Raw genomic sequence first — 27,876 nt, 5'->3', positions numbered from 1 at the left:
GAATATCCACAAGGGCTTTGAAACCTGTTTTCCAACAAAATTGTGGGATGGTCTATGTGCACAGTTGTGGGGTGAATCTAGAGCAGCATAGGATGGCCATACTACTGGTCATCTCTATTTCTTCACCTGCTTTGGTTGAATGTATATTCTATGCTGCAACCAGGCCAGAAATGGGCTCCTGACATTTCCTTTTAGAATGGTAAGCATATCTCTGCCATATATTGCTCTGACACAGCGGTATAAGGCATATTTAGATTACACCTTCTGCTAATTGGGTCCTGAATCTGGTTCATTTCTCTATGTGAATGTCCTTGTCACCTAACCCCAGTGTGCTTTTGGGCAAAAGCAAAAAAATCAATTTTGCTTTCCTAAGTTAAGTTTGGAGCATTAATAACATAATCCTGTGTGCTTAATTAGAATTGGTAATTTCCAGATCTGGTTTTACCGTGTGCATGTTCAACATATGAGAGTCTTGGACTAGGTAGGAGTGGCAAGCTGTTGTTTTTACATTTCCATATGCTAAAATAGTGGTACCTCCCTAGTAAAAAAAAAAAAGCAAAGCAAAAAAGCCGGATGTTGGCTTTCAAATCTTTTCATATAAATATATTGTTCTAGTTCTCATGGCTATGGAGATGCATATGAAAATGGGCTATAATAGATGAATGGCTCAGAGTTCAAGGGGATGAAACTTTAGGCCTGCACTGGCTCCCTCTCTCTCCTTGAAGGCTCCTAGCTAAGTTTCCCTAGACACAAGCCTCTGCTGCCCTCCCTGCCTTATGCCATTTCCTTCTCCTACTGCATCATCATTTGCCAGTTAAAAATATGGGCTCAGCCTAAAACATGTATCTTGAGTGACCTCATGGAAAATGCATAGAGGCATCACTTATTTTCAGTAAAAACAACAACTTTGAGTTGGGGTACAGGGTGTAAACTGCCCCACCCATAAAGCGATTGAGGTGAAAACAGTTCCTCCCCATCCCCTGGGGCATTGACCTATAACAGATGGAAATTGCTGAAAGTGGTCTGTTGCAAGTGGGGGGGGGGGACACACTTTAAGTGGGAGCCTGTGCATTATTGAGCAAGGTTTGTTTTTGCAGCGTTGGATGAAGCAGGCTCTGGAAGAAGGGATGACTCAGACCTCAGCTGCTTCCCAAGAGAACAGAACTCAGTGTCTATACCAAAGCAACGAGAGCGGTAGCACTTCTGGCATCTGCAAGGAAAACGCAGGTTGGTTGAAAGGCCTCCATCTTTCAGTGGTGCACCGTGGATGTCGTTTCAGTTTTCCACTCCTTGAAGGGCCAGTTAGAAAGCAAGCAAGCATAATTGCAGTCAATAACTCTACAGAACTGGCCTCCGTGTACTAACCAGTTTATTTGTTTGTTTACTGCATTTATATCTCACCTCGTTCTCCAAGGAACTGGAGGTGGTGTGCATAGTTATTCCCCTCCTCATTTAGTCTTCAGAACAACCATATGAGGTAGGTTAGGCTGAGAAGCAGTGACTGGTTCAAGGTCACTCAGTGAGCTATGAGCAATAATAGGTACAGTACACATAGAGTTGCGTAGTGTGTTGCTATCTGTTGACACAGGCAGCTGCTGCCGCCTCCTCCTCTTCTTCTTCTTCTTCTTCTTCTTCTTCTTCTTCTTCTTCTTCTTCTTCTTCTTCTTCTTTCCTTCTTGTTATTTCCCAACAACTCAGGAGCTACAGTCTTTGGCCCAGGGTTTGTGATGGACTAGAGCTCAGAGGTGCCACCCTCCTCATTGTATAACATCCTGTCCTTCACAGCTCCTCAGGTCTCTAAGGTGGTTATAGCGTGGGGCTAACACCAAGGTTGTGGGCTCGAAGCCCATATGGGCCACCTTCATATTCCTGCATTACAGGGGGTTGGACTATGAACCTGGGGGTCCCTTCCAGTTCTACAATTCTGTGACTATGGCACGGGCCTGTTGCCATTCTGCAAATATCAATCCACCTGTTAGCCTGCTCTTGAGGGAAAACAAACAGAAAAACCGTACAAGCTGCATGAATGGTGTTTCTTTTGCCGGGTGACTACTCATTCTGACATTTCCCTTGCAGAGGGTTGCAGGGAGGAGAGTAAGAAGGGGATCCTCCTTTTCCAAGATCAAGGGAACCCATTCCCCTTTGGGCTTCATCTAGAAACAGAGACCTTATTCCCATGGAGGAAGTGCACTGCACCAAACCAAGTGCTGCCGCCTCCCCCCACTTGCTGGGAAAATAACTGGTTAAAAGAGTAGGCACCTGGTTGCAGAACAGCCACTCTCCAGCACCGGAGCATACATCTGTGAGCAAAGCAAAAAGACAAGTTTTAAAAACAGTAACTTTGCATCTGTCTTTGCAGAGGAAGAGGGTGGCGATCTATCCAAGTCAGGGATCAGTTTTCCAAGGACGCGAGACGAGGCCCTAGGCAGTGTACAGATAACTGTGTGTTACACAAAGGTTAGAGGCATCGAAAGCAGAAAAAGCACTAGTTATGGGCAAATTGCAATTTTAAGCGAGAGGTGGGTGGGTGGGGAGCAGAAAAGGCTCTCTGGTGATCTTTCTAAGAGGCTTCTATGGGTTGGATTCTTTGAGTTAAAAGTTGTCCAGTGGCATTTCTTAGGACCACGAAATCATTTGGCTTTTGAGGGTTTCTTGCAAGTCTGATTAAGTTCTGTCACAGGACGTAAAGAAGTGCTGGGAAGGGCAGGCCTATGCAATTCCCTTGTTAATAGGGTGGCGGGAGAGAAGAAAGGTGCTGTCGTGGCTTGAGAAGGAAGGGAAATTGGGCGGGGGGGGGCTGTGTACAAGATTCTTATGCAAGGGACAGCTCACATATGCAAGTCAGCATCTTGGGGGAACAACTCAAGAGTGCTTGCAGCAGCTAGTGAAATCAATAGTTGTGGGGTTGGGGATCTAATCTACCAGCAAAAACTTGGCAAATGACCTCCCACTATCCACTTAAACTATCCCGGGGCTGCTGTTAGGCAAAGGTTTGCATTGTGTGTTGAAGGGTAGAGCACAATCTTATCAGTAGATGGATGGAAACACTGGAGCAGCCCTACTTCCCTTGGAATAATTGGCTCTCACTGGTTAGAATGCAACTGTGGTTTTTTGGCCAACAGGATTGATGTCTGTCGATGGAATACCGGCTAATAGAGGTTCCCTTTGGGATGCAGGTGGGCAGCCTGCAGCTCTGAGCCAGATTCCATTTGGCCTGATTCCATTTGTGTGGCAAGGAAAGAAAGAGGAGTAGAGTGGACACCTTGACCTCTGACCCCACTCTCACTTTTGGCTCAGGCTCCACCCACCACCAATACAGTGGTACCTTGGGTTAAGAACTTAATTCGTTCTGGAGGTCCATTCTTAACCTGAAACTGTTCTTAAACTGAGGTACCACACTAGCTAATGGTGCCTCCCACTGCCACCACGCGATTTCTGTTCTCATCCTGAAGTAAAGTTCTTAACCAGAGGTACTAGTTCAGAGTCTGTAACCTGAAGCGTCTGTAACCCGAGGTACCACTGTATGTGACTCCAGCAGATTACCCTCCAGGGCATGTGACGCCCAGCAGAAAAAAGGCTGCCTGCCCTGCTTTAGACGTTCTACTGATAGTGTGAGGGGTGGCTTACTGATGAGCAGCTACTTTGCAGCTGGGAAAAGTGTTTCAAGTTATCCAACTGTATGAGTGGGCGAAAGAAGCCTTGGTCTATTGAGAAAGAGAGATTAGCTTGTGTGTGCAGATGCAAAACACTCCAGTTGAAGGAAAGTGGGGGCTTCAAAGTTCTCTTTTGGTCTTGCCATCAGTAGCTGGTCTCTACCCTAGCAGGAGACTTGCTGCTGCAAGGGTAGTGGAATTTGACAAAATAAAATTAACAAGGACTCATCGATGAAGATTGCTTGGTGTCTGAGGATAGAGATAATAGAGCAGAATAACCCATTTACTGTACTTAGAGGATTGATTTGAAAGCATTGGGGACAGTAAAGAGTGCAGAGAGGGAGGCCTGGATGTTGTTAACAGGAAACTTAATAGGTGGACTTGTGGGCATTACTGGATGTTTCCTGCAAGGACTAGTTCTTGTTCCGACTTGTTTTGAATCCTTGCCAGATTACCCATCAGCCTAATGAGTGCAAGGAAGATGCACCATTCCTAGCTCAGGAAGACTGCAGGTAAATGAAAGGAAGCTTCACAAGGAAGTGATGCCGCTGAGTGGCAGAGGGAGAGGCTGGGGTTATCACTTCCTGGGCCACGACCCTGTCTTTTGGCAAGGTGCATACTGCTGTGTTGGTGGAGATGTATGGAGGTGATGTAGAGAGGCTTAGATTTTGGACAACCTAGACCTTAACAGCTGTTTTTATTAGCTTGTCGAATGCTTTTGGTTTGGACCCTTTTTTATATCAGTGAGTTACCTTGAGCCCTGAAATTGCCCCCCTTTCTTACCTTCCCCTGTTTTGGTAGTGCTCCTCTTTGGAGAAAAGAAGGGTTCTTTTTTATAGAGAGAGAGAGCTGAAGAGTTGTCACTATGGCAAGAACCAGTCAAAACTTGAAAGATTCGTGTAGGGGGAGTAGATGATGAGCGTAGATTGGGGCTTTGTAATGGTAGAGTCACCACCTGGATTCTGTGTTGCCTTTCAGATTTCCTCAGCCCCCTGAAGAAGTGGAAGTCTCGCTATCTAATGGAGCAGAGTGTTACCAAGTTATTGAGACCGCTTTCTCCAGTCACTCCCCCACTTCCTGACCCCTCGGTTCCAGATGCGCTGAGCCCACACCTCACCACATCCTCCTCATCTATGCCAGGAGAGGAGGAATGTCGAAGTAGCTGCGGTGTGATCTTCTCACCAATTCCCTCCTTGGCTGCTAGTCGTTGTAATACTCCACTACAGTTTGAGGTAAGTTGGGGGGCAGGATGGCAGCTTTCCCTGCAGACCTAGGATGTATGCATCAAAACTCCTTGGAAAGACACAGGTAGACCTAAGAAATGAGCAGATAGATTTTTTAAAGAATCCTGTGTATTCCGAGAATCTGGCACCTGCAGATTATAAAGTCCCTATTCTCCTTTATTGTTATGCGCAGTAGGTGGATACTAGAGTGTGCAAAGGGTTACAGGTTACCAGAAACACTATTCCCTGCCCTCTGATTCATTTAATCTCAGCTTCCCCACCCCAGTAGCATCCAAAGATGCTGTCAACTTCTGGGCTGCTGCTGCTCCTCTTAGCAAACTCTAAGCTTTGGAGAACATTAGCTGTTTTGCATCCCCAGAATTTCCTATCTGCATGATGTGTTTCCCGTTCTTCTTACAGCCATTTGCCTCCCCCTTTCAAAACTTCTGTAAACCTTTGTAGTGCAGTGCAGGTGTGAGTCATGCAGGTAGCCTCTGTTTTGCAGTTTCCCTCATGACAAGCACATGCCAGTGCTTTCATTCTGAAGCATCCCGTCTTCTTACTTTTTACTGTGTCCCATATTTGTGCTTGGGGTGGAGTTGGAGCTTCCCATTCCCATTTTTCAATATTGGGCCACTAAACTCTTTAGGTCTGCTGCTGCCCCTTAGCAAATCTCCCTGGAAATGTCTATTCTTATGAAAGTTGAGATGACCACAATTTGGGATTCTGGACTCTCAATCTTCTGCTATTCTCAGCTTTCTGCCTAATTGTATGGGCTTTTGAGTCTGGGCTATGCATTTCTGTACACAGAAGAAAACGATATTGCACCGAGACAACCCAGACTGTTGGAATCCAGATTCTGCAGCTTCTAAAACGGTGCAAATCGGAAGCCTTTGCATGATTTCTCGTTCTTTGCAGAATTCTACTTCTGTTTATTTTTTATTTAACGAAATGTATGTACCGCTTGATTGTAACATAACCTCTAAGTGGTTTACAAGGAGGATTTATTCTGCTGACTGGGATGGCAACTCTTAAGCCGCTTTAAATCCTGCTCACCAGCAGCCCTGACTCCTAAGATTCCATCAGGCATTGCTCGCATATTCTCAAGTGTAGCTTCGCAACCATAGTTGCTCCTTTGAAAAAAAAAAAGAGAGAGAGAGAAAAATTCTTAAGCTGAATTCTGTGGCTGGTGTCCTGTGGCTTTTCTATACTTCCATATAATTGTAGCATTTCCACCACCGCGATTATGGCCCTGCTGCTTGAGCGCAAGTAGGTTGGTCATTATACAGTGCCTGATCATTAATTTTGCTTACTATCCAAATGGCAAGATCCCCAATCACTTTCCCAGTGCCTTTGGATTCAGGTCTCGTGGGCTCCTGCACAGTTAGGCCACTTCCAGTTCTGCACGGAAACAGAGACAGGACTCGTTGGGCTGGGGGGAAATGCAGAATCGTGGTGTTGCCAGAAGCCACAGAAACTTGAGTGGCCTTAGCTGCACCAGTCTTAGTGAGACAGTGGCATGGGATGTCACTAGGACTTTGTATCTTGAGACTGGACGTTGGTCCCAATTTGCACTCCTGATTTGAAGCGGCACTTAAGGAGTGTTGGTCATAGCAAACTTCAGTCGGACTTCAAAGGTTTCTGCCCCGTGTAAGAAAGTGAGCGGCTTCTGCTGCTGTATGACTGAGTTTTCTGCCCACCTGCCCCTGTTTATGTGTGTTGCAGGGAAGGAGCCTTTCAGTGTGTTAAAGTTTCTACCACCCATTCTCCCCAGTTCCCCTGTGTTGAGGCTTCCCCTTTTCACACCATTCCACTCATTCATGACACGTTATTTATGTTTCCTTTAAATTATTTCCTGCTGCATTTCTGCCCGATGCATAATTGTCTTTTTAAAAAAAAGAAGAAAGGAAGAAGCAAGTTAAATAATAGTGCATTGTTAAACAGCAGATAGAAATAGTTCAAAGCAGTTTGAGCAGCCATCAAGTTGAGCCTACCTCCTATAAAATCAACGGTGAAGCTATAAAAAGTTACAAAAAAACCCTCAACCACACAAAAACAAACACAATAAAAAATAGCCCAAAGCGCCGAGGGCCTTCTGGAGGTTCCTTCACTGCGAGAAGTGAGGTTACAGGGAACCAGGCAGAGGGCCTTCTCGGTAGTGGCACCTGCCCTATGGAACGCCCTCCCAGCAGATGTCGAGGAAATAAGCAACTAACTTACTTTTAAAGGACATCTGAAGGCAGCCCTGTTTAGGGAAGTTTTTAATGTTTAATGCTGTATTGTGTTTTTAACATTCACTTGGGAGCCGCCCAGAGTGGCTGGGGAAACCCAGCCAGATGGGCAGGGTATTAATAATAACATCATCATCATCATTATTATTATTATTATTATTATTATTATTATTATTATTATTTCCCAAGCTTGGGAATTCAGCTGTTGTTGAACTGCAACTCCCAACATCCCTAGCTAGCAGGACCATTGGTCAGGGATGATGGGAACTGTAGTCCAAAAACAGTTGGAGACCCAAGTTTGGGAACCCCTGCTCAAGAACATATTTCACTGTGCTTTTGTGGTTTAGAGTTAAACCAGTCTTTCTCAATTCCATGTGCTCTCAATGTTTGAACTACATATGCCATCAGCCTAGGAATTGTAGTCCAAAGCATTTGAGGAGCCCCGGGGTGGGGAAGGGTAGTTTAGGTAAAAGTGGCTCTGTGTTTCATGGGCTTCTGCGCTTAGAGATCTGAAGCTGTCTTACCTTGGAAGTGTTCAGAAGCTCAATATTTAATCAGTTTTTGGTGGGGGGGTTTTGAGAGAGAGAGAGAGAGAGAGCAAGACCCAAAGTGACTTTCTTGGTAAAAGGATTTATGGCATGACGACATCAGCTTAATAACGGGGTTCTGCCATGTGTCACTGCTCTTTTTGCCCCAACCGAATGTGGCTCTCAAATGGCTGCCTGACGAGACATGCGACATCTGGGGTAGAGCCACCAGCCAGCATAACCCAGTAGATTCTGAGGGGGCGGGTCTGCTCCTGCAGCTCATGCTTCCCAGCACTGCATACCTCAGGAAGGACCCTCGTTTTACGGAGGAAGAGAGAGATGCTTTCATGCAACATTGCAGTTCCAGGTATGGAAGCATCTCCCATGCTTCATGCCCACCTTCCCTCAAGGAGCTAGTACCATAATTTCATATCCACTGTATCTCAAGGAGCAGCCAGCTGAGGACTTTCTACATGATGCCTTCACCTTTTAGTCCAGTCTGAGAGCAAGGCATTGTGGGTAGAGAGTGATACGCCAGCTCTCATCCGAGTGATGGGGTTCGTGGGGTGTTGCTGGTTGGCCAGGCATCCTCGGAACGCAAGGCAATGGAATGATCTCCGGTTTCTGCGCTGTCCTTTCATCCGGATACTAAAGTTGTAGCATGAGACACAGTAACTCCATCCTGTTTTTTTTCTACTCTAAAATCCATGTAATGTGTTCACTTCCCCCTAAGTGATGAGGCCACCCCTTTGATAGTCTCTTATCCTGCCCCCCACCCCCCCGCAAATAGTTGTGGCTAACCTCTATGCTTGTTTCTTTTCTTTTCTTTTTTTTACTTCATTTTATTTTGCTTCTTGACTTGTAAAATTAGATGAATAACAAGATGCTTTTCCCTCCTAGAACGTATCCTCCCCTGAGAGTTCCCCTGCGCATAGGCCCGAGTCCCTGTCGCCCGAGGTAGTTATCACACCATCTCAATTGGAGGCGGAGAGGGTGTGTAGTTTGCGTGGTGAGCGCGTGTGTGTGTGTGTGTGTGTGTGTGTACACTTGGAGGGAGGAGGGATAGGGGAAGCAGTGGGTGGGGAAGAAGGGGCTAGTCAAGTCAGATTCCTTTGTTGTTGAAGTTAAGCATTGAGTGGTGAACGAAGGGAAAATGCCAACCACTTTCCAGTTAATTCTTCTGAAATAGCATTTCCTGGGGAGTGGGAGAGGGGGGGGGAGGGAAGGGAAGGGAGAGGAAAGGAGAAAATGAATCAGACTCTTTTAATTTTTGGTGGCTGGCTGGCCCTGGGCCTTGCAACCACTGTGCTGTGTGTTTTATTGAACCCATCTTCTTAATCCATTGCAGCATAGACAGTCCTGCTCCTACTCTGTGCCAAAAGTCCACATTCTTCAAGATACAAACTCTGCGGTCAGATTCAATTGTGCAACTCGATAAACATAATGCAAAGCTAATTGTTTTGTCTGGTGGAGTTTGGAGTCTGAGGCCAGGGAGCGATATGGCTCCTAAGAGGGCAAGGATGGCTATGTGGCTAGAGATAATTTTCGGGCAGGATTTGTTCTGTTTTTGTTTTTAGGCCATGATTGTTTTACAACAAACTGTTTTAATGCATGGCTTCCACCGAAAAGCAATGTAACACACTTTTATAAAACAAATGCATGAGTAGCGGAACATAGAGCCCAAGAGGAGAAGGGTTCTGAAACAGGACTAGAAACTTAGGTCTAGCTTCCCAGAAATCTAGTTAAAACAGTGTGCCGGGTGCCACAGTCAGTCTGGAACTGCAAAAGGCCGACGGCCCTCAACCTGAATGTCTCAAACAAGTACCAAACTGGGGAGTTGCTCACTGACGGCTGCCCTCCTGGATAGCCAAAAAGTGCCTGGACTTTCCAAAGCATTAGACACAGCATGATGAGAACTCCCATTTAGCAGACTGGTAACGTGAAGTTTTACCGGGCCAATAAGGTTGCATCCCTCCAGTCTGTCCTTCTCCATCGTGAAGAGTAAAATGGATTGAAGGCTGCAGCTCATAGGATTCCAGCAGAGGCTTATGGGTACCTTCATGCCTTTATGCATTTGTACTCTCCCCCTCCCCCCTAGTGCCCTAAATCTGCCACGCACATCTTTTCTGATGTATGTATTTGCACCCACACGACATTTTGTGCATTTCAGTACACACAAGCATGCACACCTTTCCTTGCCTAGAGATTGATCTTTGTGAAGGAAAGGGGTGCGACGCAGCTCTTAGGTTTGTCTGCTTTCACTCCAAGGCAGCAGGACAAGAGAGCTTTGTTTTGTAACCCTCCCACCTCCAGCCTATCAAACGGAGAAGCAGCACTTTGTGGAGTGGTGTTATACCCCCCTTTCAGTTTAGGTGGTCAGGCTGCGAGCATAATGTTGGGATGCTGTATCTAAACACCACCATGCCAAAAATTCAAGATAACAGCAAAAGGGATAGAAGGTAATAATGGACATATCTGCAAAGCTTGAGGTAGGCAGTGCACTGTCAACAGTTTTCTAAGATGCAGAGCAGGAATGAGCTATGCAGGATGGTTTATGTTCGTTGGTCTTACTTTGATCAGAGTACAGAGGCTTTTGTAAATCCTTGATAGCTTGGACAGGGATGGGAGTTATTGGGGGCAGAGGAAGGTTTGGGAGCAGTGCAGGGTGCCAAAGATTCATCCCCATTGAATGGGCAGCTCCTCTCCCAATTGCTTTTTAATATAGCCACCACCCACACTTTTTTTAAGGGCCTTTTAATAATTGGAAACCTGTTAACCCAGGATTCTGCCCGTGGCTTGCATGCCATCCTGCGAAGCTTAGATTCTGTCACGTGTGCTTGTCAGTTCTCTCCTTCAGAGATTTCTGAATGCCGTGAAGCGTGCTTGCAAAGTGTGCTTGTGACTAGCTTTACAAGAAACAGGTTGGTGGATACGAGTACCTGGTGTGTGGTGCCTTGACGTTTTCCTTCATTCTTCACCTTTTATTGAAATGGTTGTGACGTTATATGTTAAATAGTGACCTTGAAAACACACCGAGGCTCATTTGAGCCACCAACATCTCCATCCACGAGGGGGAGGGACCCTGCAAATTTAATTTGCCTCCAGAAATTCCGCAGAGGAAGAGAGCGACTATGCAGCTAGGGGGGAGAAAAAACCCAGGCAGAGCGGAGAGCAAAAGACTGGGAACAAAGAGTGAGAAAGCCGTATATGTGCTGTCCGTGGGAAAGGGGGTCTTTCCTGAATTAAAAGTCTTTTTCTCTTGTCTGCCCCTTTCACCTGCTTCTCTACCCTGTCTTGATATCCTCTCCCTCACCCGCCCCCCCCCGCCCCCTTTGTTGGTCCTTCCAGCTCTGCCTCAGGACGGACCTTGACCTACAGAAAGCAGGATTCCTGGATGCCAGCACTAACAGCTGTCCAGAGAAGCCCTCCTTGCTCACTCCAGGGCATTCTGACCTGGCATCCCAGCCCTTGGAGACCAGCTTCCCAGGAAAGAGTGGAGAAGCCCAGGCGCTGCTACGAAGTTCTGACCAGGCTTTTCGGACAGAGTTTAACTTGATGTATGCCTTCTCCCCTCTGAATGCTATGCCTCGGGCAGACGGATTGTTACGAGAGTCTCCGCAGATAGCCGACGGGAAGCTTCTGAATCCAGACAGGGGCTGCTGCAGTTCCCCTGCGGAGGGATACTTTGGCAGGCACGAGCAGGCGCTTCTGAAAGAAGCCGCGCACGGACCCTTGCCCCCCTGCGGCGAGAAAACCTGCGAAGGCGTTAAATCCACACCCCAGAACCCTCCGCAGAGGAAAAAGGCAAGTATCCGACATGAATAACACGAGCACAGTCGCTCCAGGGAGAAAGGAAAGCCTGCCGGGGGGGGTGTGTGTGTGCACACACTGGGAAATCGTACAAGAGGAGGCAGCCTGGAGCCTGCTGAGAGACATGCAGACTCTCCATTACTTGGTAGGGTGAGCAGCTGAGGAATCTTTCTTTGGTGGGAACAGGATGAAAGCACACATCATGTTCCCTGGAAGCTCAGAAGTCCATGCAACAGGGTGCGGAGTCTGTTCTTAGAGGGTGGTTCTTATCTCCGCTTTGTGTCTGTGTGACCCGGAGGTCTGACTTTAGGTTTCCAGCTGACCATAGGCTGGAGAGCAGATTCCTTGCACCAGCACAAAAATGTAGCCTACAGTGCATTGCAGCAGGTGCCTTTTAAGCGCATGCGCGCGGACACACACACACACGCATGAGTGTTGAGTCACGTCACCTGCCTGAAGCTGATGATAGCCATTTCTCTCTTAGGTATCCCTTCTGGAATACCGCAAACGAAAGCAAGAAGCCAAGGAGGGAGGGGATTCCTCTCGATGCACAGGGACACCCACCCGGCTGAGTGTCAGCTGCTCGGGGGCAGATGTGGATGCTGCTGGCCTCGTGCAGGGCTCAGGGGCCCACACCCTGTCTTCTCCACAGCATGGCTTCTCCCCCTCTCACTCTTCTTCGTCTCACCTGGAGGAAGTCAGCCCACCAGAACCACGGGGGACCACGCACAGCAAATCCCAGGACAGCATCAGCAGTAGATGGTGAGTCTCAGGAAGCAAACTATGGCAGAGACACGTGTTGTTTCTAGGAGTTCCTCCCTGACAAGAGGAGAAGAGATAAAAATGTTTATGCCCTGTGCCGTGTCTTGCCTCACTTTGGTCTTAAAGGGCAGGATGATAACCTCGATAGCGAACTTTGAGCACAGAGAGAGCACTTTTCACAGCTCTCCCTTACTGTGGGCTGCAGTCTGCAAAGAGCCACCCTGCTGGATTCGACCAAAGGCCTGTCCAGCATTGTTTCCAGCAAGGTAATTTCAGGAAACTTACAAGGAGATCAGAAAACAACAGCCCTTTTCTCTTACTCGTCCCAAGCTTCTGGTATTCAGAGTCCAGTTGCCTCTGAATGCAGAGGTTCTGTTAAGTTATCATAGCTAATTGCCATTATTCTGCTGTCAGTGAACTTACAGAACTTGGCTTCCCAAATTTTTGTTTTTACCTTGCCACATATTGATACTGCTTCTATAAGCAAGTTGCAGCACTACAGTGGTACCTCTGGTTACGTACTTAATTCGCTCCGGAGGTCCGTTCTTAACCTGAAACTGTTCTTAACCTGAAGCACCACTTTAGTTAATGGGGCCTCCCGCTGCCACCGCGCCATTTCTGTTCTCATCCTGAAGCAAACTTCTTAACCCGAGGTAATATTTCTGGGTTAGCGGTGTCTGTAACCTGAAGCATATGTAACCTGAAGCGTATGTAACCCAAGGTACCACTGTAGTAGCATCTGAGTTCAGTGGTTCCAAAGACTGTGGTCTTTGTTAGAGTTGCAGTGCTACATGCGCTTGGCCGTTCCTACTTTTCTGCCCTTTGCAACTAGTGGGCAGTGGTGGGGCAGAGCTGTTTCAGAGTGGGGGGGGGGGCGGGGTTAGAGTCCTGTACACTCAAGCTTGTTACGTTTCCTCCTGAGGAGCTTCCTCTACCTTTGCGTACAGATAACTGACCTTTTCTGCTGCATCAGCTATACTGGGGACAGGTGGTGACTTCGAATCACAAGCCATATTTACACAAGAGCCTCCACAGATTTGCTGTGCTTTGCAATATCGGCACACAGGTTTCATTTTAAAAGAAATGAAGTTTCCATCTCTCTCAGTTGCCAAGGAACTGCTTTTGCAATCTAAACAGATGGGCTCCTCCTCCTATTAACCCTGCCCTGCAGGAAGCTCTTGCTAGCCAAAAAAAAAGCAGCAGTAAATATGTACATTCCTTCCACATCCCCACCCATATATATATATATATATATCTCCTCATTGAAATGTGACCACCTGTCTAGCTCATTTTTGCAAATTAACTATAAAGACATAAAATAGGCAGATTCAATGGGAGGGAGGGATCTAGTGCGTAGGCTTTTTGATTTCAATACTTGAAATACAGTGGTACCTCAGGTTACATACGCTTCAGGTTACGTACTCCACTAACCCTGAAATAGTGCTTCAGATTAAGAACTTTGCTTCAGGATGAGAAAAGAAATCGTGCTCTGGCGGCACGGCGGCAGCGGGAGGCCCCATTAGCTAAAGTGGTCTTCAGGTTAAGAACAGCTTCAGGTTAAGAACGGACCTCTGGAAAGGATTAAGTACTTAACCCGAGGTACCACTGTATCAGCATTGATTGTACTGTAAAAGTTGGAGTGGAAGTACCCATTGGAGTTAAGCCAGGAATGGGGGGGGGGTTTAAAATTGGGTTGCAAGCATAATTATGAAACTCAAAAGGGTTTTCCAAAAGGGTAAAATTCTGGCTGCTGTACTTCAGCGTAGAACATGCTGTACATGCCTTCTTTCTCACTCCTTGCAACTGCCTTGTGAAGGAGGCTGGGCACCATTGTTCCAATTTTACTTATAGTAAAAAGTTGAGAGTCGAATGACCTACCCAGAGCCACTTCAGCGAGTCCACTTCTCACTAAAATGGTCCTAAGCAGAGGAAAATCCATACCAGCTGTGTAAAATGAGCATTTTAACATTTCAAATTACCTTGGCGAGCAGAGCATAGTGAAATAGAGCTTTGTTTTATGCATTACAACTATATTTGTGTATTGACTGGAGATCTCTCTTTGCATGATCCTAAAGCACAAAGTAAAATGTCGGGCTATATTTTTACTGCCCCAGAGCAAACCATCCTAATAAACACTGCAGCCGTGGCAGCATTCCAGCAGTGGTTGGGTTGCTCGTACAATATCCTGTGTATGCCTCGGACTCTTATCCCAGGGTAACTGCCATCTGTTTCCCCCAACGGAACTATAGAAATAGGCTGCAGTGTTACCATTTGATTAAAATGGTTATTTGTCTCTAATGAATATTTTCTAGCCAACATTGTGAGGCAAGCTCCACTCTGCCCTAGAATTAAACAGCACTTGCCTCAACAACTAAGGTGCACAAGCCTTAAGCTGCAGGTTGCGCTTAATGTAGAAATACACATGAACACGACCCTTCCAGACCGCAGGGGAACCTTTCAACATAATAAACTACAGTTGTTGTTGTTGTTGTTGAAAAATATTGTCACGAGATGTTTGAAATTGTTTAGACCTCTTGAAGGGTCCAGAGGTGTCATTCCCATTCACGCTCTTTTGTGCCCTGTTATAGGATGGTTCCCACCTCGGTGGAGCGGCTGCGAGAAGGCCGTGGGATTCTGGAGAAGGTGTTACGCAGCAGCGTCAAGTTGTGTCAGAGAGGAGAGCCTTCACCCACTCGGGAGAGCCTAGGGGAGAGAGAAGCAGGTAAATGGGAATGCACTGGGGGGGGGGGAGCTGCCTTTGGAGCGCGAGCATGTGGGGCTGAATCTACAGGCAGGGCTCTGATCTTGTGGAATGACGGAGTCCAAGACCGTCTGTGACTTACAGGACTTCTGCTCCACGTGGCGCAGGCTCACATCACTCCAAACAAAGCAGTTAAGATTCATTTGCTAGCTTTGTCTTGGGGATGCAGATATAAGTGTCTCTCTCTCTCTCTACTGATTGACTTACACAAGTGTTTACAATTCTACAGTGAGGTATTCAAGAAGAGGTTAGGCGGGCATAGAATTGAAGAGTTCAAAGAGACCCCAAGGGCCTTCTAGTCCAACCTCCTGCAATGCGGGAATCTCAGCTGAAGCATCCATGACAGATGCCCATCCAGCCTCTGCTTAAAAACCTCCAAGGAAGGAGAGTCCCATCATCTCCTGCATGAGTCTGTTGATCCACTGTCAAACAGCTCTTACCGCCAGAAATTTCTTCCCGGTGTTTAGTTGAAATCTCCTTTCTTTGTAATTTGAATCCCTTGGTTTGGGTCCTAGCCCTCCAGAGCAGAAGAAAACAAGCCTGCTCTATCCTCCATGTGGAAGCCCTTGAGATATTTGAAGGCGGCTATCGTATCTCCTCTCAGTCTCCTCTTTATCTCAACTGTTCCTCGTAAGGCTTGGTTTCCAGACCCTTGATCAGCTTGGTTGCCTTCCTCTGCACACATTCCAGCTTGTCAGTATCCTCCTTAAATTGGGACACCCAGAACTGGACACAGTACTCTAGGTGTGGTCTGACCAAGGCAGAAGAGAGGAAAGGGGATTGACTAGATAAGGCCATGATTCTGTGAAAAAGAGTCTTTCTCTCCCCCCTCCCCCCCTGCCTTCAGTGTTGCTCCTCTAGCTATTGAGGTTTTATTAGTTTTATTCTAATCCTTGCCTACATTTCAGTTTTTCTAGAGCTGGGGCTCTTCAGGGGGTCTCTCTCACACCTGTCCCTGCTACAGGGGCTCACCTGTAGCTGGTTCCTCCTAATCCAGCAACCTGTATTTCTGCTGCTAGACCCTCTCTGCTCTGCCTTCCAGATGCTGCGGAAGGAGATTCGACAGACCCCCTCAACCCTTCCCTCAAGGGACCAGCCGTTTATAGTCCTTCACGTTACAGCTACCAGGTAAGTGAGGCAGTACCCGCCTCGTGCCGTTCACGGTTCCCGTGCAGTTGGCTCTCGGGTGCAGTCCAGCCTCTCTTTCCGGGTTCGCTGAGCTGCAGAGCCGGATGCTGAACGGCGGTTTTGTGATGCCTGCTTGTTTCCCTTGCAGCTCTTGCAGTCGGACAGCCCGCGGGCGGAGTCGCAGACCGTCCTCCAGAGCGCCTCCCCATACCGAGGACACCCCATGCCATCCCCTGGCTACAGCTACAGGTCCCAGTCCCAGAGAACAGGGCACCTTCCGCCCCTCGGCTCCTCAGAACCCTCCCTTTCCTCTGCCCCCCCGGTCGCCACAGACTCCTCGGCTCTGTTTGCAGGGAACTCTGGGTATTATAGCAGCCAGCAGCCGTCTGGCAGCGGCGTCTTGAAGAAGAGCTGCCCTGTAGCCACTGCTCCCAGCCCTGCCCAAACGGCGGCAGCCGTAGACTGTTTGCCCCCCTCTGAAACAGGGTCTCATCCCTGCGTGGGAACCACCGGCTGCCCTCCTTCCTCCTCCTCCTCCACCTCCACCACTTCCTCGTCGTCTTCTTCCTCGTCGTCGTCCAGGCCTTCGCAGTCAGACTTGCGGACTATCAACCCTCCCGCCTCTGGGCAGCCTGCTCTGTACCAGAGCTCCAGAGCCGCAGCACTTTCCAGCTCGCAGCAGCACTACTCTCACCGAGGGGGAGGAGGCAGCATCAATCAATACAGACTGCAGCAACTTGCAGGGTCAGGCGTAAAGACTCAGACCGGCCTTTCTTAGGGCAGGACAGACTAGAGCCCACCGTTCCTTCTGGCAGTGGCTGACGGGGGAGCCATGCCGGGACAGCAAAGGGCCCAGAGGCTGGGGCTCTGGGGTGTCCTGGACAAGAGAGAGCACTGCCGGCCACCCCCTGGCTTTGGAAGGAGGAGAAGGCAGTGGCGGCGGCAGAATTGGCAGAAAAGCATCTCCCTGGTGTCCGGGTACGTTGTAGAAAGCAAACGGTGCTGAGTGGCATGGCCTCTGTCTCCGACCGGTGCCCTTAGCTGTAGTCACCTGGGCAGGTAGGGAAAGCTTGAATATGAAACCAGTGCAAATCAGAAAAATAAATAAATAGGGGAGATGGGGATATGTGGGGGGAGGGGGGCGTTAATCTAAATCCCAAAGTGCTCTCTGCAAGGTTGGGTTCCCAGAGTATTCTGGTCGGGGAGGGTTGGGGGCTTAGTCCATTCTGATCATTCCAGTTGCAAATAAAGAGCATTTGTGGGAGAGAAGCAAGAGCCGTGGGGTGGGGCTGGTAGCAGTGTGAGTGTGTGTGTGTGTGTGAGAGAGAGAGAGAGAGAGAGAGAGGGCAGGGTGTGCATGCAGGCATTGCTGCAAAAAGTCACTCTAGTAAGTCCATACTATGCCTCTGAAGTTGGCATCTCGCTGCCAGTGAGGGGGTGGCCTAGGGGTGTGGTCAGTTCGTTCCAAGAGGCCAGTGCTGTGGCAGTGGGAATATGGACGGTGGCTTGCTTTAGGCACCTGCCCTAATTCTAGGTGGGGGTGATGAGCAAGGTGCCCAGTCTGGTGGCATTGCTGCTGCTGTGGTCAAGATTATCATGGAGTGCATGAGAAACACGCCTGCTACCTCCCCCTGAGGCCCAAGAGCAACAACAGCAGGCCCGCCAAATGCTCTGTCAAATTCCATACAGTTGCCAGCTTTTCTCACTTGTTTACCTGTCAAGCGTGCATTTTTATTTATCTAATTTTATATTCAGTTATAACCATAGTAGGTTAGCAAAAATATCAGGCAGGTCTAACCCTGGTCCTGCCAAGGACCTTCTCGTTTCCTCTCAGACAAGATATTGCTGTGAGCATGTCTTCCCTCATTTCTCAGATGCACAGTCTTTCCCCCCCTCCCATTTCTTTCTTTTTTAAAAAAATAATAATAATAATTAGGACTGTTACAAGTTTCTCTAATCCACAACTGAAATCAGGTGTTCATTCGACTTAGAGGAAACTTTTTAAATTGATCAGAGCAGAGCAGAAGAAATAAACGAACCCTTTCCTTCAAAAGTGTCTGGCTGTTAGCGTGTTGGGGATAGAACTTGTCACCCACAAGACAAGTCCTATATACTGTATAAAAAAAGGGTGTCAGCTTCACTGGGCTTTGCAGCCTCCCTTTCCGACATGCTGAGCATGCCTCGTGGGGGTGAGCATTGCAAGCGATGATTCTGGAGATCAGCAGGCAAAAGGCGATGCGCCTGTTCTATGTGCAGTCGCTGGGAAGGAGCCACCAGGAAGTTTGGGGGGCAGGCGGGCGAGCTGTAGCGCTGCCCTCAAGTGGAGTTGTACACTGTGCTGTAACATTTGAACTTTCACAAGAGATGTAATAATTTTGATAATAAAATACTTAACTTGAAAACCAGCCTGTTACGCTCTCTCACTGGGTTCTTGGGCGATGAAGTGTGGTTTTGTTTGCGCAAAATCCAGGTGAAGCCGAAGGGACAGGGTGCCTTGTTGCACACAGTCCAAGATTTCAGCCCTCCTTTCAACATACAGCCCTCAAGATCTGGAGATCGTTCAGGGAAAGAGAACCCCAAAGTTAAGGGGCAGTTGCTGAGAGTGCCCCTTTTCTCATCATTGTGGACCTGGTTTGCTGCTGTACATGGTATTCCTTATCTATATTAAATGATAAAACAAGAGTGATGAGTAAAAGTAGGCTCTTAGGTTTGGTAGGACCAGGACCTTAAACAAAGATTGGAAGGCTATTTGAGCTATTTCTGGCACTGGTGTAATTTGGTCCTGATTACCTTGCACAAGACAAGCCACAGCATTTTGTACCAGTTTAAAGCATCTGAACTGTTTAAAGCATCTGAACTCAAGGGCAGCCCTGCATGAAGTGCATTACTGTAGTCAAGGCTCAGCGTTCTGAATGCATGAATGCTGCCGTATCTGCTGCTGTTGCTGTTACAAAGAATCACAGCCTCCTCTCCAAGTACAGCCTGAAAGAGCACATCCCATATCCCTAGTGTAACCCGTCCATCCCGGCTTGGACATGAATACAAGAGTAGCCCTGGGTCTGTGCCTGAACAGCCAGAGACTGCTCCACATCGTTAACTTCTCCAGAGATGCTGAACGCAATGTCATGGCGAGTTATCCTGCCCTCTTCCTGCCAAAGACTGGAAAGGCAGAGTGGTCTTTGTACGTCAGGTATGCCCCCATCAACCCAGTCACCTTGAATGGCAAGCTGCGGAAACAGGCTAATACAAATCTGAACTTGTATGAGGAAATCGTGCTTGTAAACAGTAAGAACCACCAACCAACTACAGTGGTACCTCGGGTTAAGTACTTAATTCGTTCTGGAGCTCCGTTCTTAACCTGAAACTGTTCTTAACCTGAAGCACCACTTTAGCTAATGGGCCTCCTGCTGCCGCTGCGCCAATAGAGCACGATTTCTCTTCTCATCCTGAAACACAGTTCTTAACCCGAGGTACTATTTCTGGGTTAGCAGAGTCTGTAACCTGAAGCGTATGTAACCTGAAGCGTCTGTAACCCGAGGTACCACTGTATTCAGCTAAGAACCAACAGATCCTTCTCTAGAGGTGGTCAGTCATTGTGGGTTGTACTAACTAAAGCTATTTAAAAATCCTGTCAGGTGGGGAAAGTTGTCTGCCAGTGAATAACTTCTTGTCCAAAGGCTGCCTCTGCTGAGGTGTATCGATTTTATAAGCATATTTTTATTACAGAATGCTCTCCCCCACCCAAGAGATTCACCTGTCGCCTACCTTAACTGTCTCAAGCTTTTTCACATAACCATTTTAATCTTGCTGACTCCTGTGTTGTTTTTATGATTGTGTAGCTTTTAGTTCATTATGTTTTCCATATTTTTGTTCTTTTTGCTGGGGCTTTGGTTGAAGTGTGGTATGAAAATACTCGCAGCCAAATAAATATGGCCTCCACCATGCTTCGACACGGGGAGAGCAGTGACTTAGACACTGCTAAGATGCAGGTGGCGCTGTGGTCTAATCCGCACAATGGGGTGAGCTCCCATTGTTCTGTCCCAGCTTCTGCTAACCTAGCAGTTGGAAAGCACGCCAGTGCGAGTAGATAAATAGGTACCGCTGCAGCAGGAAGGTAAATGGCGTTTCTGTGCGCTCTGGTTTCCATCACTGTGTTCCGTTGCACCAGAAGTCCTGCTGGCCACATGACCCAGAAAGCTGTCTGTGGACAAACGCCGGCTCCCTCGGCCTGAAAGCAAGATGAGCACCACAACTCCATAGTCACCTTTGGCTGGACTTAACTGTCCTGGGGGTCTTTTACCTTTAGCTTTTTTACTGAAACCAAATGAGAAGGGGGTGTCTCGGAACTTACTGATGAACAAGTGTGGAGGCAGAGTGGCAACCTGTGAAATCTCTTGGGGAAACATTTTGTGGTATTGACAAGCAACTGACATCATCCTCTAGGACTTGTGAGTGCTGAGAAGGTGGCAAAAGGGTTTGTAAAATTCACATTAGGTTTGCCACTGCTTTGATTGGAACTCGGAACAATACCAGAACAGTAGGTTTTTGTTTTTCAAATGCCCAGAGTTGACACTTGACCTAATGAATTTATAAAAGTAAACTGAAGATCCAATACACAAAACTCAAAATGCTTTACACATACTGGGCTATACTGAACTTTTTGTTCTAGCTGAGAAGCCAATTTTACCACACCTAATGGTCCCAAGGGACGCGAGTGGCGCTGTGGTCTAAACCACTGAGCCTAGGGCTTGCCAATCGGAAGATCAGCGGTTCGAATCCCCGCGATGGGATGAGCTCCCGTTGCTTGGTTCCAGCTCCTGCCAACCTAGCAGTTCGAAAGCACACCAGTGCAAGTAGATAAATAGGTACCACTCTGGTGGGAAGGTAAACGGCATTTCCATGCGCTGCTCTTGTTCGCCAGAAGCAGCTGAGTCATGCTGGCCATATGACCTGGAAGCTGTCTGCTGGCTCCCTCGGCCAATAAAGCAAGATGAGTGCCGCAACCCCAGAGTCGTCCGTGACTGGACTTAACGGTCAGGGGTTCCTTTACCTAACAGTCCCAAAGATTGGACTTCAAAGCTTTTTGTCTCACATAACCTTTGCGATGGGATGGAATACCAAGCATGGTGGAATACAGTAGACTGAATATCCATCACTGGGAAATGGTATATGTCCCACTTTACCTGCAATGAGCTCAGTGTTATGTATATGGTCCTCTTCCTCCATTCATATTTTTATCCTCAACAACTCTGAGGTTAGGCTGACAGTGAGCAGCTGACCCAAGGGCACCCAGTGAGTGTCAGGGCTGAGTGGGGGATTTGATCTCCCAGGTCCTCGTGCAGTACTCTAACCACTACACCACACTGGCCCCCTTTTCACATGTTCCGCCAGGACAGTGGCTGATTGGACTAACGATATGAATGGGTAGATCCACAGTCTTTAAAGTATTATCCTGAACAATAAGGTGCTGTGGCTGATGGTTGGGCTATATTCCCAATAACTAAGGTCCATTTCTCTCTGCACATGGTCAGGCACCCTCTTTGTAGCTGCAGGGTGACCCAGTTAAAAATCTGGCCCTCCTCTTTGCCTCATTGCTCAGGGCTCAGAGGTGGGAATCACTTTTTCTGGGCTACCCTTTTTTTGCTGCTGCATCACATGGCTGTCTCATGTTAAGCTTGTGGGTCTACTAAGACCCCTAGGTCCCTTCCCTACGGACTACTTGCAAGTCAGGTGCCCCCCCCCCAAATCTTATATTTTTGCTGCTGGTTCTTCTTCCTAAGTGCAGGACCAGACATTTGTCCCTGTTGAAATTCGTTTTGTTTGGGCCAACCTGTTAAGGTCATCTTGAATCCCGATTCATACTGAGTCTACGTAATCACAGCATCCTTTTTTTTCTAAGTGCTCACAGACTGACTGTTCTAGGACCTTTCCTGGTATCAATGTCAAGCTCACCGGTCAGTAGGTACCTTAGGTGCAGCTCATCAGACCCTGGAGATTTGAGTTTGTTTAAAGTAGCTATGTGTTCCCTTACCACCTGTTTCACCATCTTGGACTGCAGCATCCTTGCATCATTTATTCTGTTATCACCAGATGGGCTATAGCTTTCCCTTTGGATGAAGACAGAGGCAAAGTAGGTGTTGAGTATTTCCGCCTTTTATCTGTCACCCAACAGCATTTCTCCATCCTCTACAATGCAAGGGACCTGCTACTCTTGCTTTTAAACATAGCCAAAGAAACCTTTTAAAATTATTTTTAACCTCTTGCAAGCCTGAGCTCATTCTGAGATATGGCCCACATGGCCTCCTCCCTGCTAGTGTATGCTCTTCCTTTGTGATTCCCCATTTTTCCATTTCTTATACATCTCAGCGCATCTGCAAGCTCCTTATGCAACCACACCAGTTTCTTCAGGTTTCTTTCTTGTTGGAATTGTCTGCTTTTATGCCTTCAATATTTCCCCTTTAAGAAACTCGCATCCATCTTGGTCTCTTTCCCCCCAGGATGATGAGGACAAGAGGGGAAATAATTAATTCCAGGCAGGGTCTCCTTGCTCTGCACGCAGAGCGGTGGGTTGCATTGAACGCGCGGCAGCTTCATTGCGCAGTATAGAAACCATTGGGGCTAGAAGTTTTGTTTTTTTAGCACATCAGAGGGGGGGGGGGTGCAGCACCTACTGATACAGCAGTCTTGATATAAGCACAATAAAATTTGGTATAAGCCCATAATTCTCTCCAGGCACTACTGCTGAGATACGACCTTTCCCCATGTCTTGCAGGACTAGCGGAAAGTTATTTGCTGCCCTTCTTTAAGAGATCATGGGGCGCTTTACAACAAAATGCACAAAATACACAATATAATAACATGGCAACCATACCCTGAAATAAACCTAGAAAACTTAGCTGCGTATGATCACTGCATGGTTAGCATTCTGTTGCAGACGTGTATTCCAAACTTGCAGCTATAGCTCAGCTGAGTGCCTTTACTGCAGCTCCATAATCCACAGGCCCACTGACTCCCTCTCACAGTGAATTCAGGTGGTCGAGCCCCCAGCAGAACTGGAACCAAAACTGATCTGCTGAGAAACTTGGGAGGAGCTACTGGCATCCTTGGGAGTAAGCCTCAGGTTTGCAGAAGAAAACCTGTGTGAGGAACGGAATGGAGTATTCCTAAAGAATACTCTGGCCTGCTGGCTGGAACTCAAAACCAGGACCTCTCCTGTTAGGAGGGGACGGTGCACTGCAACATTTTATAGTGGAGGCTGCTTGCTCAGTCCTGGAGCTGAGCTCTTAACGTGCACACCTGCCAGTGCTTAGTCTACATGCAGCCTTTGGTCCTTGCTGCCACTGCTGTTTAAGTGGATCCTCTCCCTTGATTTGGGAGCGCATAAACACCTTAATTTTTACCCATTTGCCCCACAGCGAGGGAGCCAAGAGCCTGATCACACAGCCATGCCCGGAATATTCTCCTACCTACACCTGCTGCCCCAGCGCTTGCCACCAGTGTGCCCTTGGCACCGGCAGCATCGTGATCAACAGTCTCCATAGTTACACAGGCCAGGTTGCCATGGAGACGACTGGAGAAAGGCAGGTAGGCACCAGCTCAAGGTGTAGCAATGAGTCACTGTGGGGAGCAGAGGCAGGAGAACAGGACGTGTGTTCAGTAGATGAACCGGGTGAATTATTGATGCTGATTTGAAAAACTAAAATAAACATAGGGTTTCCCCCTTCACCTTCTTAGAGCAGAAGGGGATACAGTGGTACCTCGGGTTAAGAATTTAATTTCTTCCAGAGGTCTGTTCTTAAGCTGAAACTGTTCTTAACCTGAGGTAACACTGTAGCTAATGGGGCCTCCTGCTGCTGCCGCCACACCATTTCTATTCTGATCCTGAAGCAAAGTTCTTAACCCGAGGTACTATTTCTGGGTTAGCAGAGTCTGTAACCTGAAGCATATAACCTGAAGCGTATGTAACCTGAGGTACCACTGTATATCCAAGGAACTGCATTCTGTGATCAGATCACATTGTAAAGATAGGACCAGAGGGAAATCTCTCATGGGAGCTTTTGGTAATCAAGTGGGTTCTCCTTTTCTCTCTGCCCTGGCCCTTTTCCTTCCAGGGACTGCAGACAAGGCAGCTCCCCTGTGGATACTATACAGGAAGAAATAAAAAAGATGTTAAGGAGTCCCATAGAAAAGAAACCCAAGGCCTACCTATTGGGTCTTTTGGAAAAAGATATTCCACAAGAAAAGAAAATAATCTTCCTATATGCTACAGCGGCGGCCAGAACAGTACGAGCCAGCAAATGGAAAAGTGAATTGTTTCCCTCCAAAGAGGAGTGGATATGTAAAATGAGTGACTATATACATTTGGCAAAATTAACAGCAGCCATAAGGTCACAGTCAAATCAAAAGTTATGATTACAATGGAAATGCTTTGAAGATCATATAAACACTGTTCACAAAATAATATGTTGATATGTATAGATTAAGACTGTAGAATACCGGTATATAAGAAGAATGATCTTTAAATGAGATATGAAATTCAGATAAGAAATGCAATGTAAGGATTTAACATAATAGAAAACAGAAATCAGGGTGTGGTGGAGGGGAGCCAAGGGTGGGTGGGAATGTAATTTTATCTATATCATTTTTTTCTTTTGTCAAGTGTCTCTTTTATATCTTTGTACAGTGGTACCTCGGGTTAAGTACTTAATTCGTTCTGGAGGTCTGTTCTTAACCTGAAACTGTTCTTAACCTGAAGCACCACTTTAGCTAATGGGGCCTCCTGCTGCCACCGCGCCAACGGAGCACGATTTCTGTTCTCATCCTGAAGCAAAGTTCATAACCTGAAGCACTATTTCTGGGTTAGCGGAGGATGTAACCTGAAGTGTATGTAACCTGAGGTACCACTGTTTTTTGTATTTGTGAATTGTGTGTATCAGATACTAAAAATAAAAATTTAATTTTTTTAAAAAAGGCAGCTTGCCTATGCTGGCCCAGTTCAAGAGCCAGAAGCACAGTGAGTATATTTTCCAGAAATGGCTTCTGAGCTGCAACACTTCAGACTACAGCTGGAGAAAGCGACAGTGTGTGTGCGTGCTATTTTGAAGGCCAGTAGAGGCTGATGTCCATTGGGACTAAACAAAATAAAAAAAATTCCTTCCAGTAGCACCTTAAAGACCAACTAAGTTAGTTCTTGGTATGAGCTTTCGTGTGCATGGTATCTGAAGAAGTGTGCATGCACATGAAAGCTCATACCAAGAACTAACTTAGTTGGTCTTTAAGGTGCTACTGGAAGGAATTTTTTTATTTTGTTTTGACTATGGCAGACCAACACGGCTACCCATCTGTAACTGGTCCATTGGGACTGTTAGGGCGTAAGGCAGGAGGCCAACAGCAGGTGGAGCCAGAGGCAATGACAGGCAGAGCCCACTAATTCTAGTGTCCTCACGCTCTGCCCTGCAGAGTTCGACAAGGCGCAACGTTGAGACCAGGGAGGATGAACCTGGCAGCTAGTGACAACCCTCCTGGACTGGTTGTAAGTAAGAAGGCAGAGGAGGTGAGGGCTTGATGAGGTCATTTATTTCATGTATAGTGGAACAGTGCTCCATTTGCTCCAATAGACCAGCCTCTACTGGATATGTATACATGAAATAGTCCTCTCTACACCTAGGAAAGTACCACATCAAGGAGCAAGTACTATGTTTAAGCTTTCTCCCTGGTGTGCTAGTTCACTGCATATAGGGAGCGTGCTTTTTTCTTTTCGGGTCCCGAAAGAACTACATTGGCTCCCAGTACGCTTCCAAGCACAATTCAAAGTGTTGGTGCTGACCTTTAAAGCCCTAAACGGCTTCGGCCCAGTATACCTGAAGAAGCGTCTCCACCCCCATTGTTCAGCCTGGACACTGAGGTCCAGCTCTGAGGGCCTTCTGGCGGTTCCCTCACTGTGAGAAGTGAAGCTACAGGGAACCAGGCAGAGGGCCTTCTTGGTGGTGGCGCCCACCCTGTGGAACGCCCTCCCATCAGATGTCAAGGGAATAAACAACTATCTGACTTTTAGAAGACACCTGAAGGCAGCCCTGTTTATGGAAGTTTTTAATGTTTGACGTTTTATCGTGTTTTTAATATTCTGTTGGGAGCCGCCCAGAGTGGCTGGGGAAACCCAGCCAGATGGATGGGGTATAAATAAATTATTACAGTGGTACCTCGGGTTAAGTACTTAATTCGTTCCGGAGGTCCGTTCTTAACCTGAAACTGTTCTTAACCTGAAGCACCGCTTTCGCTAATGGGGCCTCCTCCTCCTGCTGTTGCTGCTGCTGTGCCGCCGGAGCACAATTTCTGTTCTCATCCTGAAGCAAAGTTCTTAACCCGAGGTACTATTTCTGGGTTAGCGGAGTCTGTAACCTGAAGCATATGTAACCCGAGGTACCACTGTGTTATTATTAAAGCAGGATTTAAAAAAATAATAATTAAAAAATGATGCATCCCTCTGCAATCTGAAGTGGCCCAGAATTCTTTCTCCCCTCAAGTCTCCCATCTAACTCTGCTGAATGAGTTAAACGGGCTTTGAGGCTGACACTTCAGCTGGGGGTGTGGGTGTGGGTGTGGGTGTCTGTTGGCTGTCACACTCAACTCTTCACCCCCAGGATCCTCTTAAGAACATAAGAAGAGCCTGTTGGATCAGGCCAGTCGCATCCTGTTCTCACAGCGCCAACCAGATGCCTGTGGGAAACCAGAAAGCAGGATTCGAACACAAGAGGTCTCTCCCTTCCTGCTGCAGTTTCCAGCAACTGGTATTCAGAAGCACTGCTGCCTCCAACTGAGCACAGAGCACAGCCATCGTGGCTATAGTAGCCCTCAACAGCCGCCCTCCTCCTCCATGAATTTGTCTAATCCTTTTTAAAGCCGTCCAACTCGGCTGCCCTCACTGCCTCCTGTGCAAGGGAGTTCCATAGTTTAACTATCTGCAGCCAGTGTGGTGTAGTGGTTAAGAGCGGTGGACTCGTAATCTGGTGAACCGGGTTCGCTTCCCCGCTCCTCCATATGCAGCTGCTGGGTGACCTTGGGCTAGTCACACTCTCAGCCCCACTCACCTCACAGAGTATTTGTTGTGGGGGAGAAAGGGAAAGGAGATTGTTGGTGGCTTTGAGACTCCTTAAAGGTAAAGGTAAAGGGACCTCTGACCATTAGGTCCAGTCACGAACGCCTTTGGGGTTGCGGCGCTCATCTCGCTCTATAGGCCGAGGGAGCTGGCGTATAGCTTCCGGGTCATGTGGCCAGCATGACTAAGCCGCTTCTGGTGAACCAGAGCAGTGCATGGAAACGCCGTTTACCTTCCCGTTGGAGCGGTACCTATTTATCTACTTGCACTTGATGTGCTTTCGAACTGCTAGGTTGGCAGGAGCAGGGACCGAGCAACGGGAGCTCACCCCATCACGGGGATTCGAACCACCGACCTTCTGATCGGCAAGTCCTAGGCTCTGTGGTTTAACCCCCAGCGCCACCTGCGTCCCTTGGAGACTGCTTAGGGTAGTGATAAAGCGGGATATCAAATCCAAACTCTTCTTCTTCAACTATCCCTGAGGGCAGCAGTGCTCTGTTCTTCCCCTGACAAGGTGCTTGCTGGGCCTGCCCCCCCCCCCCCCCAGCACTTGCCATTTGAAGCAGCTGCCTTGCTCTGCCCTTATTTTATACTAAAGGAGGTTTGGGGAACTGTTAGCGCCCCTGACATTGCCAAACTCCCAAGTCCCTCCCATTGGTCTCAGCAGGCACAGCCGGGTGCCAAGG

At 47.6% G+C, this 27,876-nt stretch overlaps 1 protein-coding gene across 2 annotated transcripts in view; it reads left to right on the top strand.

Annotated features, from left to right (window-relative positions):
* SETD5 (SET domain containing 5) overlaps positions 1 to 18,497 on the top strand; it is a 62,599-nt gene extending 44,102 nt beyond the window's left edge. Inside the window, exons 17-24 of one of the 2 annotated variants that reach the window (XM_081852300.1) lie at positions 1,098 to 1,227; positions 4,632 to 4,885; positions 8,535 to 8,591; positions 10,983 to 11,438; positions 11,929 to 12,206; positions 14,795 to 14,928; positions 16,010 to 16,095; positions 16,244 to 18,497. In XM_081852300.1, the coding sequence (XP_081708426.1) occupies positions 1,098 to 1,227; positions 4,632 to 4,885; positions 8,535 to 8,591; positions 10,983 to 11,438; positions 11,929 to 12,206; positions 14,795 to 14,928; positions 16,010 to 16,095; positions 16,244 to 16,873 (2,025 nt within the window). In that variant the 3' untranslated portion in view covers positions 16,874 to 18,497. The remainder of the gene's footprint in view (positions 1 to 1,097; positions 1,228 to 4,631; positions 4,886 to 8,534; positions 8,592 to 10,982; positions 11,439 to 11,928; positions 12,207 to 14,794; positions 14,929 to 16,009; positions 16,096 to 16,243) is intronic. The other variant, XM_081852301.1, reaches the window with a different exon arrangement.
* Positions 18,498 to 27,876: the final 9,379 nt, after the last annotated feature.

This window comes from Podarcis erhardii (assembly GCF_964252035.2).
Source record: "Podarcis erhardii genome assembly, chromosome: 2".
Classification (NCBI taxonomy): Eukaryota; Metazoa; Chordata; class Lepidosauria; order Squamata; family Lacertidae; genus Podarcis; species Podarcis erhardii.
Note: the sequence above shows the minus strand (reverse complement) of the source record. Positions and strands in the feature narration are given on the sequence as shown.